The following is an 18,696-nucleotide window of genomic DNA, read 5'->3' on the forward strand; positions in this document are numbered from 1 at the left end:
GATTCTTCCAGTGTTGAGATGTATTTGCAGTGTGGGGGAAATGTGCATTTCCAAATGTATAAAGAGATGAACCTCTGGCTCCATGTGTTTCACTTCATTCCCCAGTTTGAGGTTCAGAAGTGCAAATGGCTAAAATTAAAACTACAAAAATAGACAAAATGAGGACTTTCAATGATTAGCACTCAGGATTTAGAAACAAAACTCCTTGCTTTCTTTAAAGCTGCCTAATAAATAACTCCCACAGAATAGCACTTACATATAAAATGTATCATTTCACAGGCCTGACACAAATATGTATTCTGGGCTTTAAAAGCTGCTCTTTTGGCAGATTAGGGCTCTCCTGAGAGCCAGCTCCTGCTCTCCAGCAGACTGATGAACACTTGTCAGATATATTTGGTATCTGGTGCTAACTCTTGGACTCTGCACTTCATAGGTGGTCTTGGCAGCTGAAAGGGTGGAGGAGAATGGCAACTCCAACCCTCCATTCCTTGCTGGAGCTGTCCCAGTGTTTGCAGTGGGAACAGCAGCACCAGTGCAGTCCTTCAGGAGCAGAAGTGACTTTGAGAGAGGCCTGGTGGAGCCACGTGGGCTGGAAGGGGATGAAGACTTGGGGGTTTCACCACTGCCCTGAACGGACAGGGATGGGAAACACTAATGGCTCCCCCAGGCCTGGATTCTGGGTTTCCATTTCAGCAAAGCATCTCCAGATGTGGAGTTCACAGAAACAGCACTTTGGTTCAACCTCAGAGAGTCCATAGTTTGCCAGTAACCCTTTTTTGTGCATTTGGGACATTCTTACAGATGCTGACCTCTGCCACCATTCCCAGATGGAGGGATTGGAGCACAGACCATTGAGGCAGAGTTACCATCATCACTTCCCATATCCAGCACTGCCACCAGCTTATTACTTTTCCCACAGCTTGAGAGAGGGTCAGTCTCTCTTACAAAGGCAGACAGGAGAGTAATTTAAAGATATTTTTTCCTTTTCCCTTCCCCAATCACACTGTTCTTTACTGATAGTCACAGAGCTGCTGGGGTGTATGAGTGTGCCTTGTCCTGTTGGATAAAGAATGAAGAATCTTGTTCTTTCAAAACCACAGAATGGAATGGTTTGGGATGAAAAGGACCTCAAAGGTCACCCCATTTCACCCCCTGCCATGAGCAGGGATACCTTCCATTATCCCAGGTTGCTCCAAGCCCATCCAACTGGGCCTTGAAAACTTCCAGGGATCCAGGGGCAGCCACAGCTTCTCTGGGCAGCCTCGTCAAACACCTTTGCTGACAGAGCATGAGAATGAGTTCAGGTCCCCAACAAATGCAAAACCATGATCTTCATCAAAAACAGGGCAGTGAGAGAATAGGCTGTTACATTATCCATATGATATTCCAAATTAGCTTTTTCATAATGGCATAAGAAAATACTAAGTTTTTACGTGAAATGCAAGTCAGAACACTGCAGAGTGGTGGCCTCTGCAAGCATCTGGAAACCTGGATCATAATCAAAAGTGATATAATTCAACTCTCTGAGAGTTCAAAGGCAACATCAGAAAAAAACCCAAACTTCTGCTTATCTGGTGAGCTTTCTAACCAGCAGAGAAGGTACAGAGTGTCTCCAGATTCAGCAAAAAACCCTTAATATCTTTTCCAAATGACCAGTTACTGATTGTGAGTGTTCTGCATTACTGCCCAGAGAGAAGAAAAACGTCCTTAGGAACAGTCTCCACAATCATCCCTCATAACAGCACAAGACATGCATAGTTTCACCCATCATCCTTGGAAAATGTGCAGCTTCCCCCTGACCTGCTGGAGGGGATGGGAAGTGTCTGTGTGACAAGATCCAGAGGCTCTGTCTTGAAACCCTTTTGGATAAGAGGGAAAATGTAAAAAATGTATCTTCTGAAGAAAAGAAGATTGGTGTGACAGCTCCTGAATGAATTGGATCCCAGACTTTACAGAGTCTATCAGCTCAGCTCTCTGCTTCATATTTGGTGTTTTTCCATCTGTAGGAAAAAGCATTATCATTTAGGATGAACTTTGTCCACTTCATGACAGATAAACATTGCACCAGCTACAGATGAAGGGAGACAAGAAGTGGGTTTGCTGCATCATTTTCCATGCTCCTCTTTATTCCAAAATCTTCAATAATGGGCTAAAATCTGACAGAGCAGAAAATCACCAGCTGTTCTGAGCTCCTTTACCACTGGCACAGCTGCTTAGAGAAGAGAAGCTGCCTGATTAAACCGAGGGGATTTCAGAGCAGAGCAGCAAAACTTAAGAACTAAACAGGTTTAAAGTAAGCAATGACTCTGCAACATTAATGAGCTCAACGTTGTAAGCACAAAACAAGGGGAGGAAATATTGGGCTAAGCCAGTGAGAGCACTTGGGAAGAAATGGCAGGAATTCAAAGCACAGAGTTGGAGCTGTGCTTTATAGTGCTTTAGGTAAATAAGGTCAAAATAGTAAGTAGACCCTCTTCTTTTGTTATAAACCATGGTTGGAGTTCAAATATTTGGAAATAAATTTTAAACTAACCAGCAAAAGTATGTTTCTAAGCCAGAGGAAGAAGAATTGAAGCAGTTTTTCTTGCTAGGTTAAAAGAGAACAAAGGCATGAATGGAGAGGGGCAAGGAGGGCAGAGCCAGTGAGAAATTGTCAGTCTTGCTTTGTCTCCGTTAGTGATAGATTGGGTCATCTTCTCCACCCCATTGTCTCTAGGTTTGAGGTTTTAAAGTGAAACTGGAGATCTTTTTTAACTTTAGTTCCACGACTTTCTCGTGTTAGCCCCAGAGGAGACAGGCACAGCTCAGAAGGGCTCCAAGAATCCATGAACATGAAATATTAGCAAGTATTTCATTGTGTTCTGCTGCCTCAGGGCTGTGTGCTAGCTCTGCAAACAGAGCAGTGTGATTTTGACCCCAAATCTACTTTGCCAGTGCCAGTGGGCACAGGAAATCCAGCAGGAACAGTCAGCTGGCAGTTTGCCTTGAAAAACAATTAGACAACTGTTTTATGGTCAAAGCATGTTCCTTTTGATGTCTCAGAAGGTAATTCTTTCTTCTTCATTTGCACACCTGACACAAATGCTGGGAGCAGCCAGGTACCCTGGGTACAAATATTTCTGTCTGAGCTGTTCCCTGAAATCAGGATCAGAATTTTCCTTTTCCATCCTTTGCTCTAGGTGTACATGTGGGATCCACACAACTGAGTTTTAAAGGAATGCAGAAGCAAGAGATGAGTTCAGATTGCATTTCAGCCATCCCTGTGCAAATGGGGACAATTCCTTTATTTCTCCTGGGTGATCTTGTCCCGTGGATGCTCAGATGTGTTACAGGTATCTACGACCTGTGGGCAGAGTCATTCACATTCTGAGATCAGACCAAGACCATCAGGCAAGGCAAGTCACAGAAAAAGTTAAAAATAAAATGTGATTTTCCCTTTTCCCAGGTCCCACTGCATTTCCACGGGGAACCAACGGAAATGTGCGAGAAATGCAGCTGACAGGAGCACAGGAAATAACCATGAACAAACCTCTTCAGTAACTCGCAGCCTGCCTTGGCGCTGCTGTAACTGGGTGGTGCCAGCCTGTCACTGAGCTTTTGCTCAGTTCCTAACACAGCTGTAGTTTAAGTAACTTTCCCACCTTTTAATTCCATTCCTGTGCGATACAACTCACTGTGCTCCGTGCATAGCTTGAGGGAGGTGTGTGGGCTGGGGGTTGTCATAAAGAGCTGAGAATTAATTACAAAGGACACAGGGTTGGAGTTCCTCTCGAGTACTTGCTCAGCTGTGTCACCTTGGGGCAAATCACTCAACTGCTTTGTGCCCAAGCAAACCCAGCTGTAAAACCATCTTGAAAACCAGATGGTGCACAAAGATTTAAAATGCTCAGGAGAATGATGAGGGATGAGAAAAAAAAAAATGGAAAAAAGGAAGTCTATAGCTCATTGCTGTTGGGATTGATTCCAGTGGAGTTAATCTGGAGTAAATCAATAGAACTGAGAAATTTCTTTGATATCCAAAAATCACCCCAGACTGTCAAATCTTTGTTTTTCCTTTCCCTCTCTTGACTTTATGGCAGTATTTTCTCTCCAGAGGGTTAATTTTAAACCTTCGGTAGAATACATGTTTTCCCCTGGCAGCCTGAAGTTTCTAATTCAGGATCAGGTTCGACATGACTAAACTTTGATCTTGTACATGATTATTTTTAGGCACTTCATTCTATAGCATTCTTTCCCCCCTGCTTTTTGTGCTGCCATTCAGCCTTGCCTCTGGGGCACAGTGATGTGTCCTGGGGTTCAACAACTGCACCCCAAATAAAAATACTGAGCTTTATTGGCTTCTGGAGATGGTTAGTCCTGGCTTAAGACCAGGATTTGTACTCCTAGTCAATGAACAAAGGAAATACTAAAGTTACTGCAGCAGAATAAATGTTTGCCACATGTTAGTACCTAACACTTAAATGTTTCAATATTTTTTTGCTTTAGCCAAAATGTAGATTTTTTTCCCCCCACAGGAATGTGAGAATACTTATTTGCATAAGGAATATTTCCTTACTTAAGGAATACTTCCAAAGCAGGGTGTCTTGGGCTGTAAGAAAGGAAAACAATGTATTTTAGTGTAAACAAGGAATATTTAAATATGTGACACCTAAAGGAGCCATTTTATTCACTACTCAGGAATAGTGAATTCAATACTCAGGAAAGACCTTGCATGTTTTTATTAATCACAAATGAAATCAAAACATTAACAGGTTTCAAATTTGGTGAGATTTCTTCCCAAATCAGAAAGGATTGGAGCTGAAGGAGGAAGTTACAAACAAATCTAACAAGCTGGAGCACAAATTCTCTTAGGCTTTCATGAAAACTAAGGTCAGCAAATTGCCTTCAGGAAATTTAGCCCTTGTTCTACAGTACTGGAGTGGTAAAATTGTCAATTGCTACTCAAATTTGGGCATCATTTCTTCAACAGAAAAATACTTCCATTTCTGTGTATCTTGCAAACTGCTCTATTTCATGTCATTGAATCTCTAGACTCAGTATTTGAGGCATTGAATCTCTACATTCAATATTTGAGCTATTGAATCTTTAGAGTCAATATTTGAGCTGTGCTATTACTAATTTAAAACACTGAAATTCCATGCCATAAATACCAAGGTGCCTGGAATGATTGATGACACTGCTCAAACACCAATTTTTTAATTAACCATAAACAAAAGTAGAAATTCCCTGATATAATTTGAGTCCCTCTTTGGATGATCCAACTTTTCCCCTCCTACTGCCACTCGAGACTGAATTCAAAAACAGGTGCAGGTCATTTGTGGGAATAAAAAACCATTAAATGAATCAGAACATGAGACATTCTCAGATGAGCAGCTGTGGAAAACAATAAATAAAACAGAAAGTGAGCTGGAGATAAGGCAAATCCAGGTGATAAAGAAAATCATGGCTAGAGCTGTCTAATAGAGGGACACAGAAAATTCAAAGTACATTTTAAAGCCCTGAGCCATACAGATACTCCTCAATTTCCATTTTTGCTGCTCCTAATGAGGAAAAGGTTGATTTAGCTCAGTCTTGCCAGATGAAAGTGCAGCTGGGAGTGTTTTTCCATATCCATCAAACTCGGCTTTCCCTCCTGTGTCCCTGAGAATAAATCACTGAGCTTGACTGCATTTCATGCTCCTCGAATTGCTCCTCTGCTCTGTTTGAAGAACAGGTTGGTGCATCATGAATTTTCCATGGTCCAAGCCTGTTCCTCCCCACTCTCACTGAGAACAGAGCTCTGGGTGCTCCATGGTGTCATTTTCGGTTCCATAAATCAGCTCATGGGATAAAACCTCCAATCCTTGGACATGCTGAGGCACAGCCAGACGCTGCCACTGGAATATGTCCTGACAGGCTGGGATGCTCTGGGAGCTGTTCAGGGCACTCTGGGTTTCACTCAAACAACAACATTCCCAAAGCCAAAATAATGAATTCCCAAAGCCAAAAATTTCAGGCATCATAAAGCATTTCCTTCTTAAAAAAAAACAAAAACAAAAAAATAAACACCAAAAAACAAACAACCGAATGATTTAAATATACTTCAGGTGAAGGCTTTGTTTCTTTAAAATAGCATTTTGAACTTGAAGCCTGACTAGTTTGGTAAAAAAAAAGTTAAACAGTTTTAGGTGACCTCCTTGCTCTTGATCAATGTAGTCCATTTTTGGCAGGTTTTCACCCACTCTGATCTGTTTTTCCCTTTTGCCATGTAAGAAACATTCAGAAAAATGAGAAATGCCACTGAGCAACTGACTACCAAATGCTGCTACAAATTTGTATTTTGCCCTAATAATCACTTTCAGAAGAAGTCAATGTGCTTTTAAGAAAAAGAATCTGTAAAAATAGTGATTTTTTAAAAAATCTCCCTTTAAAGAGACGCTGTAAGGCTAAAGCTTGCATATGAACTAATCTGTCCCCATTGCTAAGAACACTTTCTTTCAACTAGTACTTTTCACTGTTTATGCTCTTCATTTAAATGTATCAATTCATTTAGGTTTTGCCTTTATTTTCCACACCTGCAGCAAAGCAAATCTGGTACCTCTTGCTTGCTCAGTACAGCTCCTGTCGCTCTCCTCATGACCTGCTGTAGGTCATTGCCTCTGTTTGGGAATTCAACCATCCCCAAGGGGAGTCACACCTCTCAGAAGCAGGATTTCATTATTTTCATTAACAAAATCCTCTTTTTAACACTAAAATATTTGACTGCACCCTTTGCAAAAAAAAAAAAAAAAAAAGTAATTTGAGACAAGTGTTTTTTTTAAATCACAGTTTCCAAATTCCTGCCCCAGAGAGCAAATTCTGTGAGTTCCTTTGCTGAACGAGCAGGGGCTTTTTAAGGAAGACGTAAAGACAAAATGAAAGAATCTCTCATACAACCTGAGAGTCTCTCACACACCCTGACAGCTGAATTTCAGCGATGTCCCTCGTTCCTGGGGCTCTGGGAAACGATTCCCAGCGGCCTCATCAAAGCGTGGTGGCCGATTTGCCTTTGGAAGTCAGCGCCTGCTTCAGGCGTCTCTTCAAGTCCTGCATGTTGGGCGACTTGGGCCTCACGAGGTGGAGTCCTCTCCTCTTCTCGCCGTTGGCGCTGCCGATGCTGCGGCTGAGCTCCTGGCACAGCTGCTGGAAGGCCTCGTGCACTCCCTCGCCGTTCTCCCGCGCCGACACCTCGCAGTAGGGCCCTCCCAGCTCGCCGGCCAGCTGCAGCCCTTCCTTGGAGGACACCTGCCTGGCTCGCAGCAGGTCGCCCTTGTTGGCCATGAGCAGCAGGGGGATGTTGGCGTTGGGGTGGATCCTGCGGATGTGCTGGTGCAGCGGGCGCAGCACGCGGAAGCTCTCGTAGTCCGTGATGGAATAAACGAACACGAAGCCGTCGGCCCAGTAGATCGAGCGGTTTATCTGCTCCTGGCAGCAGATGCTGTCTGTGTCGTCCTGCAAAACATGATTTGGGCATCAGGAGCATCATCAGACCGGGGAGTGGGGAGAGCAAACAGCCCAGAGAGAGCTCAGAGCTCGGTTTGAATGTGGGGCTGTTTGTTAATGGACACCCAGAAACCTCTCTGAGTGCACCAGGGACAGGAGGAATTCCCAGTGCTGATAGTGCCATGCCAGGTTGTCCAGCCTGGACAAAGGGAGGAATCTTGTCAGGGGCAGTCCAGGGGATTCAAGGGGAGCCTCATCACTCCCTACAGCTCCCTGAAAGGAGGTTGTGGCCAAGTGTAGGTCAGGCTCTGCTCCCAGTGACAGAGCAAGAGGAAACAGCCTTGAGCTGTGCCAGGAGAGGTTTGGGTTGGATATCAGGAGGAATTTCCTCATGGAAAGGGTGGTCAGACATTGGAAGGAGGTGGTGGAGTCCCTGTCACTGGAGGTGTCCAAGGAATGATGACATTGCACTCAATGCTATGGTCTCATTGACAAGGTGGAAATTAGTCAATGACTGGACTTAGTCCTGGAGGTCCAACCTCACTGATTCCATCATTCTGTGATTCCATACTGCTGGTAAGCAGTAGTGAGGAGTGGAGAGGGATCAGAGCAAATTGGTTGAAGGGAAAAGCCAAAATACTGCTCTTGAAAAGTTAGTTCTGTATTCTCTTGTACCAAACCAGTCAGAAACTCAAATCTTATTGTGGATAGCACTGTGATGGGCACAGTAAGGGCATTATAAAACCCATCAGGTTTGTCACACTATGACAAGTGAACAGCTGTCCCTCAAGGTGACTTTTAGGGCTTTTTCCAATTCTTTATTTCATGTCTCCATGGACAGAGGTTCTCACTAACTCTGTTTGGGGAAGCCTGCCAGGTTTTCCTGCCTTACAGGTCTCCAGGCAGTCAAAAGCAAAGTTACTCTGAAAAAAAGCAATTTGTTACAAAGAACCAATTACTGGAACTGAAAATCAGGTGAAATCTCACTGGTAATTGGTAGAGCAGGGATGGGTTTATGTCAGTTTTTGCTGGTCACACATTTGTTGAGTCCTCAGCAGTCAGAGCCCCCACAACCACCAGCTCTGGGAATACAAAGCTGAATAGAGCACTGTGGGGCTTGAAAAGAGATCAGCTCACTTGTCAAGATGAAGCTATTTCCAGCTAATCCTCTCCTCTTTGTTATCCCTGCTGGGATCGAGATAATCCAGCTAGAGAGGGAGATCCCTGCTGCAGCCATGAGTGGTTTGGAAGAACTGACATTCCTGTCAGTATTACAGCATTACTGCAACGTTGTCATTGTTTTCATGTTCAAAAAGCATATTCTCTAAACAGCTCTTCATGCAGCTTATAGAAATTAGAGGCTGTTAGGTATTTAAAGGGGAGTTCAACATCACAAATACAGAGCTCAAATTTTTATTATTGTTGCTAAATTCTACCCAAGAAATTTTCATCAACTTCAGTAAGACTAATAGAGCACATGTTCCATAATCTATTAATCTGTAGAATACATATCTGTCATTCACATTAATTTTAATAGAATTCAGTGCTCAGCACTCTCCCCAGACAGATCACTTTTATTTAGACACCTAAATATGAATTCAGGAAGCAGAGGTGGAAGAGAATGAGTAAAACTGATCAGTTTTTTCTGGTAGATCAGACAGTAAAAGAAGAACTACTGACAAACTCTTCTGTGAGAAGAAGGAAGCAGAATTTCTGAAGAGTCAGAGTGTAAATTCAGCTTAACACTTTCCTCAGGACTCCTGCCAACCAAATGCCCTTTGTAAATATTTCAGTATTGCCCATAGAGACACTGGCTGATCACACCTTGAGGTTCTTTGCCCTTGCCAGCTCACAGCTAAATCCTGTAAGCAGTGAAATTGGTTATCAGATGCTCTTATCACTCCTCCCCAAACCCCTCAAACATGGGATGAGGAGGGATCTTCCCCAGCAGCCTTGTTGGAAAGGTTAATGAGAGTGAACTCCTGGCAGGCTGGGGCAGGCTGTGGGAAGAAGGGCAATTTGCACTCTTGGGGTCTGGGCTGTAGCCAGTCTGGGCATAATTAGCCACTCTCCGTGTCCTGGAAGCCTCTTTTCATCAGCAAAACCCTTTCACGGTAAAAAAAAAAAAAAAGGAACTAATTGCGCTGGCAAGCTTGGAAAATGGGTTTTGGAGAAGGTGCACATTCAGAGAGCCCTAATGAGCAGGAATTCTCTGTTACTCCAGCCAGGCCCACCCAGTAGTGAGAGGGATGGATAATCCCAAGCGGAATGCTTTAGTCACGAAAATCAAAGGCTAATGGGCTACTTTTTAAATGGAAATCTCTGCTCCAGAATGGATTTTGAAACACACAGTGTATAGGCCAAGCAGCAATGAATCACCCGACAAAAGCAGTCATCTGCTTCTGTTTCTCTCTTACACTTCCACATTTCTGGGGGCTTGAGTCCTGAGGGTTTCCACATGACTTCCTCCTGAAACACTGTACTCCACCTGCAGAGTGCAGGAAACTCTCTTCCTGAAGGATTTTAATAAAAAATCCAACCTTTTCTCAATCTTAACCTGTTCGGACACAGTCCCTTCAATGATTGCAGATAGAGCATTTGAAGCAAACAGATGCAGGGTGAGATAAGCGTGTCTGTGGGAGCTCTTGGAACAGCACAGACCTTGGACTGGGACAAAGAAAATTAAACTCCTTCCTAACTCAATTCAAATAATATCTGACCAGGAAACCTCAGCTGTTGGCTTGACAGAATTTTGTGCAGCTGTACAGTCACTGAACTACAGGGCACAGTATTAATTTTAACAGGAAAATAGCAACTATATGGTGTGAAAAAAGGAGTTAAATTATTCCACTCCCTCCTTTCTCCCTGGGATGGAGGAGAGAGGGGATTCCCTTTGTTAAGTGTTTATCAGGCAATCCCAGTGATGCCCAATCACCCCCCAGAGCTTCTCTCTGCAGGGCAAGCTGGCAAAGGCCTTTGTGCTGGTAAATCCCACTTGAATATTTGGAGGGCTTCCACTGCAGCTTTTGTTTGCTTTTGAGTGTCCAGAGCAAACGAGGGCTGCTGCCCTCTGCTCTGTGCAGCCCAGCACAGCTGAGAGGGGGACTGCATCAAAGCTTGCCACTTCAGGTTGTCAGAGAGGCTGGAAATGGGAACTGCAGGAGCTTTGCTTATCCTGTTCTGTCAGCTCAGGATAGAACAGTTCTGTGGCACAGAAATGCACTCAGGGCTCTGTGCAGGTAAAACAAGGGACAGGGACAGCCTGACACAGGAGGAGAGAAAGTGGAGATTAGATTTATTTATTTGGCCAAGTCTACGTTTAGACTGAGGTTAAGGCCACACCTAAAAGTTTAGGCTTGGTGGTTCAATGAGAATATCTAATTTTATAATGAAATCTCAGCTGTTCTATAGGAATTATTGCTTTGATGAGATTCCCACCATTCATGTAACCCCAAATTTCATTACATTTCCTGCTGCTTTGAGATATTTGCATTCTCCTGTTCTGCATGTGAAGCAGATCTTTGAGGAGAGACATCTTAATCTTAAATCCTGCTTGGAAAAGTATTTCTAGGAACAGGTTCCTGGTAGAATATTAAATCTAGATTATAATAGAATCATAGAATCATTCATATTGGAATATATCTTTAATATCATTGAGTCCAGCTATCTAAAACACTGACAGAAAATGGAATGTGATAAATGCTAACAACTTAAAAATAAGGAACTAATTACATTTAAAAACAGAGTATGAAAACCAGATAAAAGCACCACAGCTGGAAATGACAAATTCTGTAAGCCTGGCCCCTTGGAAAGAAATATTTTGCTAAATCTGAGAGACTTTGGGTGTGTAGGAAGGTCCAAGCTGAGCCAGCTGGGGCTCTGGGCAGGTGAGTTTTCTGCCCTGCAGGGACAGAAACCACGTGACAGAAAATAAAATAATCAAGGAGCAAGCCAGATTTTACTGCTGTTTAGTAAGTGTTGGAAAAAGATTTGTTTTAATTTTGACTTACTCCTGAAGGAGCCTGACTTAACACCTTCACAAGCTCATTCTGGTGGGGTTTCAGGTACCTTGACTAGCCTTGGGCTTGAGCCAGGTATTTTCTGCTGCTAAGTGGAGTTAATTACAGATGGAAGTGCTGGCAACAAACAGCAGACAAGAAGTGTGCTGAAAAGCACAGAGCAGGGGTGTTACCTCCAAGGAGACAAAGGGAGTGTCCTGCACCTGCAGAGAGATCTGCTCCCCATCGATGGTGAACTTCCTGGAGTACAGAGCACCTGGTGGAGAAGGAAGATGGTTAGGCAGGGGCTGTAAGAGGGAAGCAAAAGTACAAAGGAAAGGCAAAATGGGGCTGTTGAAACCCAGAGTTTTGAGGTTTAGGATGAGGAGCTGCCTACAGAAAAGGGAATGGCCCTGGAGTGGCTGTTTGCTCAGTAAAGTGGGGGTGTGTTTGCTGTGTGGGGACATGCTCTGAATGTCCAGCCAGGATGGGGGCTGGGAAAGGACCACTTGATATTGAATCCCATCCTCCAAGTGGGCACAGAAATCCCAGGCAAGTTCTCAATTCATATTTCTAACTTTAAATAGAATCGCAGTTCACATTTTCTAATCACAAAGTCATCCAGGTGGGATCTGTAAAAGGAATGAGCTGTTTCCTGCTGCATTTTTCTGAATGCCTTAAAAAAGGAAAGTGCCTTAGTTTTGGATACAGAGTGAGTGACTGTTGCTGTTGAGCAGCTAGCAGAGTAATGAATGCATCAGTTTTTAGTGGCAAGAAGGAATGACTTTTATTGTTTTGATTTCATCACATATATAGAGTTTTCAAAAGTCACCCAGATTGGTTAGTCAGAAGCCTTCCCCCAGGCCTGATTGGCCAGGCCTGCACTGCCCAAGTTCTGGGACACTGTTCCAACAACATCCAAACTTTATCTTTATTTACAAAACACAAGAAAACTTCTCATGGGAAAACCTGTGCTAGCCACAAGTGACTGTATATGAAACACCCAGGTGTCCTTCAGGGTTTGTGTGATTTTAGCAGAGTTGGGTTGAAATCCCCAAAGACTGGACACTTCAAACCTCACTTTGCTTGTTCTGGATGAAATATATTCACAGCCAAGTGCCAGTTCTACCCACCTAGGCCTGATCTAGCTGTGATCTAACCACTGCTATCCTGGGCTTGAACTTCATTTTGTTACTGCAGCATGAGTTACGTGACAATGAAAATTTAGTTCTTAACCCTGTGAACTCTCTGTGGTTGTGACAAGGACAGCTTCAGAGGTGGATGTCATCATCATTTTTCTTTAGAACTAAAGCAAGTCACGTGGCTGTGTGAAGAAATGCTAATCCCCAGCTGTTGTGTGCAGCCCTTCTGTCTTGTCCCAATACAATTGCCACTGCTGCCTCTAGAACAATGTCAAACGTGGAGAAATCCATCCACTGGAGAGTGAGGAATTCAGATTAACAGGGAGCCCAGCCAGTGACAATGGTGCCATCACTGCTGAAAATCCTCTTTGTTTCAAGGAAACCAGGGAAACCAGTGGAAAAGAGTCTGAGCTCATAGAACATTTTCAACACAAGGAAATTTAGCACTGATTCCAACATTATATCATGGTTTAATACTGTGAGGGGATCCAGCCCTGGTGGGATTTATTTTGTCTTTTAAATCAGATCAGATTTCAAGCTGTCAAGATGGTTTTATGGGAAGACCTACACCTCTGAACCAAGACCAGACAAGCCCTAATTGCCAGTGCACCATGCCCTGCAGAACAAAGAGCAGGTGCTGCCAGGCCCTGCCCTGCTCTGCCCGAGGATGCCCAGAGGAAGGGGAAGCATGGCTGTGAGATCCCAAAGGCACTGCCACCTGTTCTCTACTGCTGGCAGATTGACTCCTGCAGCAGGGCTGTGGGCCTGGGAGCTTAATGAGAAAAGCATGTGCTTCCCAGCACTGGCTCTGGCTGCAGTCCTCTGCACAGCTCCCAAGTCTCACTTGATGTACAGCCTCCCAGAGAAGAGGTGACAGAAAAGAAGGAGCAAAAGTGCAGCCAGCCGTCAGGGTTACTTGGGGTCAGAGAGGGGCAGCTGGGAGGAGGAGCTTTCAGGCTGTATTTCCTCAGATCAAAGGTGTCTTATGCTGCTCCCTCCTTCCCTGCTCCTCATCCTGAGCTCAGCAAGCATCTCCAAAGTGAAGCATTTTCTGAATCCTGCCTACCTTCACCCCAAACCTGTGAGGTGCCCAATGTGTGGGATGTGCAGTAGGTGTGAGCATGGGGCACATGGATCCATCCTACAAGGCTGGCCAAATCAGACCTTGGAACAGAGTCTGAACGAAACAATTCACACTCTCTGGATTAAACAAGAAATAAATGGTTGCTTTGCTTATCTTAGGGAGAGAAGGCTTCCATTTCAAAGTCTCCCTGGTTATAATAGCCCCTGCAAAAAGAAGGGAATGCACAGAAAAGGTTCTGAACTGCCTTTAACACCCCTTGGAATTCCTCTGGCTTCCCAGGGGTTGCAGGGAGAGCAGCATTGGGTTTCTGTGGTTTAGTTGATGTGTAGGTTGTTCCCTGAGCCTGTCTTTCAGCATAGGTATATCACCAAGCAAACCTTTTACTCTGATCCTTTTCCATCAACTTGGGAAAAAAAATAGCTGAAAGGATCATAAATAATGAGCCTTTGATTTATGGCTTTCATGGCTCGAGGCTATTAACTGAAAATATGCACCTTATGGACATCTAACACCACTTGGCTTTCCTCTAATGTGCACCAGTCACAAACCAGAGTGGATTTATTTCCCAGCTCTCTGCAGTGCTGCTGGGGAGAGCAGAACTCACCAGTGTTGGCTTCGTAGTCCCCAATAAATCTCTTGGTGAGAAAGCGCACGACCAGGGCTGTAAAACAACCAGAGAAAGATGGCTCCTTAATGAGAACCCAAATCCATCTTCACACAACACTCATAACATCTTCCTGCAGGAATGAGCCTCTCATGAAACCCAGTTCATCTTGAGATTGCTCACATGTTATTCTGCAAATGCTTCTCTCAACACTCGCAGACAGAGACCTGGGGCCAGGCTGGGATACCCAAGACAGAGATTTTCACAGCTTGTGCTGGAAAGGAGCCCTCAGATTGAGGGTGGCTGCTCAACGTGGGATAGGAAGGTTGTTTCCCTGTGCTTGCAGGTGAAACAATCTGTCCTTTGCCCTCAGATGATTTAGAAAAAGAGTAACAAGCCAGTAGACTGCAACTAATTAAAGCATTTAATGTCATGCAAGAAGCACGGCTGATGGACGAAATGGTTCTTTCCAGCCTTAAAACCCCTCCTGAAAGCCATTAGTGATAGCTAATCACACCCGGCAAACAAACTGCATGTGCTCTGCACACTCGGGGCGCCCTGCAGCACCCTGGGCTTTCTTATTCACCTTAACCTGTGCTGCTTTCTTCAACTCTTTGATTAGAACATTTGTTTTTTTTAATAAAACACTGCAATTCCATCGTGGCAACAGTAACTTATATTCCCATGGTGCTTTGATCTCAGCAGATTCCTAGTAACTTGCAAAAACACATAACTAAGGGTTAAATAAAATGGTTTCTTCTGCAAGCAACACTATTTTATAATAGACTTCATTTCAAACAATAACTTTTCTCAGTGATGCTGAGTTCACCCTTAGATGAAATTGCCTGTGCAGCTGCCTTCAACAAACCGTTTAAAAATAATATGGAGATGTGGCTGCTTCAGAGCCAAAACAATCAAACATTTTGCTGAATTCCATGGAACCACAGATGTAATAAATCAAATCTGCTCTTAATAATTCCTGAAATGACGGGCCATATATCCAAATGCACCTATGCTCTCTTTACCCTCTTTTCTTCCCCTCTCCTTTGGAGAATAATGGAGGAAGGCACATCTTGTATGCTGTGATTTGTCTGCAGTGCATAGAACATTTATAGCAGGAAGACAAAAGCCACCAGTCCCACTTTTGGGGTGTGGAAATTCAGTCACACTCAAAGAATTTGCACAAGACCAGGTAGAATCGTTTGTGAGTACAAAACTCGCTGCTGGCTCACATCGGCCGCTCCGCAAATCTGCCTCACGAATTATTCCGCGCATTTTCTCCAAAATAAAAGCAATTTGGAATAGTTAAGCTGCAACAAATTTGGGAGTTTTGAGCCTGTCTGAGGAGCTCGGGGGTGCAGCTGCAGGACAAAGCAGGGAGCACACCTGCCGCCTTACCTGTCTTGCCCACGCTGCTGCCGCCCAGCACCACCAGCTTGATGATCTTGTTGGGCGCGCAGTCCAGCACGGGGTACTCCGGAATGGGCAGCAGCAGGAAGTTGGTGGAGTACTGAGACATCGTATCCTCAGGGATGAGAAGCATGCCAGAAGGGATGGCTGCTCAGCCCGGCTCGGGGGAGAAAAGCAGGAAAAGGGCTCCGCGCCGCCTGTCCCTGGCTGCGCTTCCTTGGAGGGACAAACCTTCTCATCCCATTGAAGCAGTTTTCCCCAGGAATGCGGGAGCGCCCGGCCTCCTCCAGCCGATGCCTCGGCTCAGACAGCGACTTCGGAGAGCCAAAAGGACTTTTTGATCAGCCCCCGTGAAAACTGACTCCGGCATCCCGCAGCCAATCACAAGTGGCACCGGGACATTCCTGCCGCCGAGCTCCGAGCGAGCTGCGCCTGCATCCAGCGCTCCCAGCCCTTCAGCTCTCACCACCGCCTGCTTTATTTGCTGTCCCTTGGCTGGCTGCTAAAAACCCACTCCGGGGGGCTTTACAGCCGTCACGGCAGAGTTTCCAGCGCGGTACAGTCCCTCCCGCGCTCTGCTCTAATTCCACTTGGAATAATCCCGTTCTGCCTGTCCAGTTCCTTTGGCTTTTCAATCGGCTCCAGCTCCGCGCTCTGTTGTTCTCCCCGAGCTATTGTGTCCTTCCCCTCCAGAGCCCCGAAGCTGATGGGACTCTGCTCTTCAGGATAACAAACACATTTCCATCCCCCCCTCAGTTTGCAGGCAGCTGGGGGTTATTCCAAAATGCCAGCTGGCACAGGAATCCTGCAGGATACATTTGATCTGCTGCTCCGTGCATGCTGCTAGCCCTGCTGGCCTGCTGGAACGTGGGTCGGCTTTGGGGTGGGACACTGCAGTGTCTCCAAACATGGAAAAGGCAATGTCGGGCTGATGACAGACTTGGGAAGCTGAGGAAGGACTCGGTGTCTTTCAGTGGGGCGAGGCAGACAGAGGGAGTGAGGAGAGAACGGCTTCTCGAGGCAAACAGAGCAGGTTTGGGGACAGCTGGCGGCTGCAGGGGCTGCGGGATGACAGCCTGTGATGAGCACTGGCTACAATCAGCTCTCAGTTCTCTGGGATAACAGCGAGGGAAGAACACTGGGGAGGGAGTGACCCAGATAAAGTAAAACTGCAAATAATAGGGAACAGATGTAAATCAAACTAACAACCAAAAAAAATTTAGTTAGAGCATTCATCTTTGGAAAAGTTCTCTGAAGGGAGCTGCAGGAGCAGGGGCAAGGCTGGCTCATGGACTCTGTCAGGCTGTGTGGGAGATGTGGATGGGAATGGAGAGCAAGATAATTCCCCACAGGTCATGGAGACCTGGGGATGCAGTTTTCCTGTAGGGACAGGGTAAGCTTGGCTCTCTCTGGAGAAGCTGCAGCCACCCAAAAGCCTCTCTGTGCCCAGCCTCTTTCACAGCTCTGCTCTGACCCACAGCACACCTGAGCCCTCCCCAGCAGGGTCCAGAGCCAGGGAAGGGTTCCCAGAGGATGGGAAATCAGAGCAGGGCTCCAGATCACTGCTCCTTCCCAAAGCACTGATCCCAGTTTCCACACCAGCACCACAGAGGATGTGCTGAGTGTGACCTGCCCTTAGGAAAATCCAGCTTTGGGGCACTGCAGTGCAGTGAAATCAGCACAAGAACCCAGAGATTTACAGCCACGTCATTTTCCAAGGTTCTGTTTCCCCTCTAAAAACTCCTTGAGCAGCAGTATTAGTGCAGTGATGCTGTGCAAACTCCCAGTGTTGCTCCTTTGGCCATCCTGTCAGCTGATGGAGAGGTAGAAAAAATTGTCTGGAGGCTGATGCAGCTCATAGAAGTGGGAGGGAGCCGCTGGATCCTGTGTCTTTTGGGACATGGCTCCTATGGGAATGGTTTGCAAACCTGCCAGTGTAAACTTGTGTCCAGATTTTTGCAAAAACCCAAGCACTGAAAAAAGCCTCTTTTCCAGGAAATTTCATTACCAGGGTGCTTTAATCTCATGCAAGGTTTGCATGAACAGGCAAAATGAGAGGAGGAACAGGAAAAAAAGCCCCAAATCTTGTGGTCAGTTAAATAGGGCACTTTGAAATGTGTTATTGAGCTGAACACGTGATAGATTTGGGATTAGTTGGCAGCAGTAAGTCACTGTCTGCCTCTCTGAGTGCTGGAACCTTCGTTACCATTTGCTATTAAAAGCATATGTGAGTGAGGAATATAAAAACATTCATCACAATAGTCCTCCTCCAAAACCAAACAGTCATGGATCTGTCAGCTTCTAGGTGGCCAGAAGAGCTCCAGCCCAGGAAAACAAAAAAAAAAACCAAAAACCCCAGATAAGTTAAGAAAGATCATGAAGAATACTCTTTATGAGCAAAGACATTCCTAGAAGAAAAGAGCTCTGCTGGCTTGCTCCAAAAGGGAGGTACATTCAACTGAAACAAAATTTAAAGTCATTTTGGGGAACCAAATGTGGTGCTGAGGAACACAAAAGGGAGCCAGTCAGAGCCCCATGGAGTTGCAGGGTGAGCTTTGCCCTGGGTACATGTGAGGCAGACAAAAAGAATGCAAACTGTGCTCAAATGCTGCTGAGCTGGGATGTGGCACTCGAAACTCAGGAGTCCCAGCCACGGGCATGGAGCTGCTGCGGCGTGAGGAGGGACAGGGAAGCTGCTTGCCATGTGCTTGCAGGGATGGATCTGGTGCTGACATGGGACAGGGGATGTGTGGAGGCAGCAATGAGACAGCAGTGGCGGAGGAAATGTTGAACTGCTGCTTTTGGCAGCTCGGAGGGCTTCTGGTGCCTTAAAACAAATGTGAAAGCAGTTCCAGGCTGGATGTTGGAAGCAGACCAGTGGAGTTCCAGTTCTTTGGCTAATAAGGTTCAATCTGAATTTCTTCTGCAGCAGCCCAGGCTTCTTGTGCTTCTCCCCAAAGCTCCTTCCCCTGTGTGCACAAATCCCTGTGCAGAGAG

The 18,696-nt window shown here is 45.4% G+C and overlaps 1 protein-coding gene across 1 annotated transcript; it reads right to left on the reverse strand.

Annotated features, from left to right (window-relative positions):
* Positions 1-4,703: 4,703 nt before the first annotated feature.
* On the reverse strand, positions 4,704-16,536 carry LOC146437271 (ras-like protein family member 11A-like). Its single transcript, XM_085060037.1, has 4 exons — positions 15,688-16,536; positions 14,290-14,346; positions 11,654-11,736; positions 4,704-7,470 (listed from the first exon to the last, which is right to left on the reverse strand). Exons 1-4 carry the CDS (start codon positions 15,830-15,832, stop codon positions 7,003-7,005), a joined length of 753 nt encoding a protein of 250 aa, XP_084916163.1. The 5' UTR covers positions 15,833-16,536; the 3' UTR covers positions 4,704-7,002.
* Between the last annotated feature and the right edge of the window lie 2,160 nt (positions 16,537-18,696).

This window comes from Lichenostomus cassidix, chromosome 4A, assembly GCF_008360975.1.
Source record: "Lichenostomus cassidix isolate B80296 chromosome 4A, HeHo_3.0, whole genome shotgun sequence".
Taxonomy (NCBI): Eukaryota; Metazoa; Chordata; class Aves; order Passeriformes; family Meliphagidae; genus Lichenostomus; species Lichenostomus cassidix.

What these genes read in the sequence shown, in the direction of transcription:
- LOC146437271 (XM_085060037.1), bottom strand. Translation starts at nt 15,832, where the DNA reads ATGCTTCTCATCCCTGAGGATACGATGTCTCAGTACTCCACCAACTTC. An exon ending in CAGCAGCGTGGGCAAGACAG is followed by an intron (nt 14,347 to 15,687) that starts GTAAGGCGGCAG and finishes GTTGTTTTACAG; the next exon opens with CCCTGGTCGTGCGCTTTCTC. An exon ending in CTCCCTTTGTCTCCTTGGAG is followed by an intron (nt 7,471 to 11,653) that starts GTAACACCCCTG and finishes CATGTTTTGCAG; the next exon opens with GACGACACAGACAGCATCTG.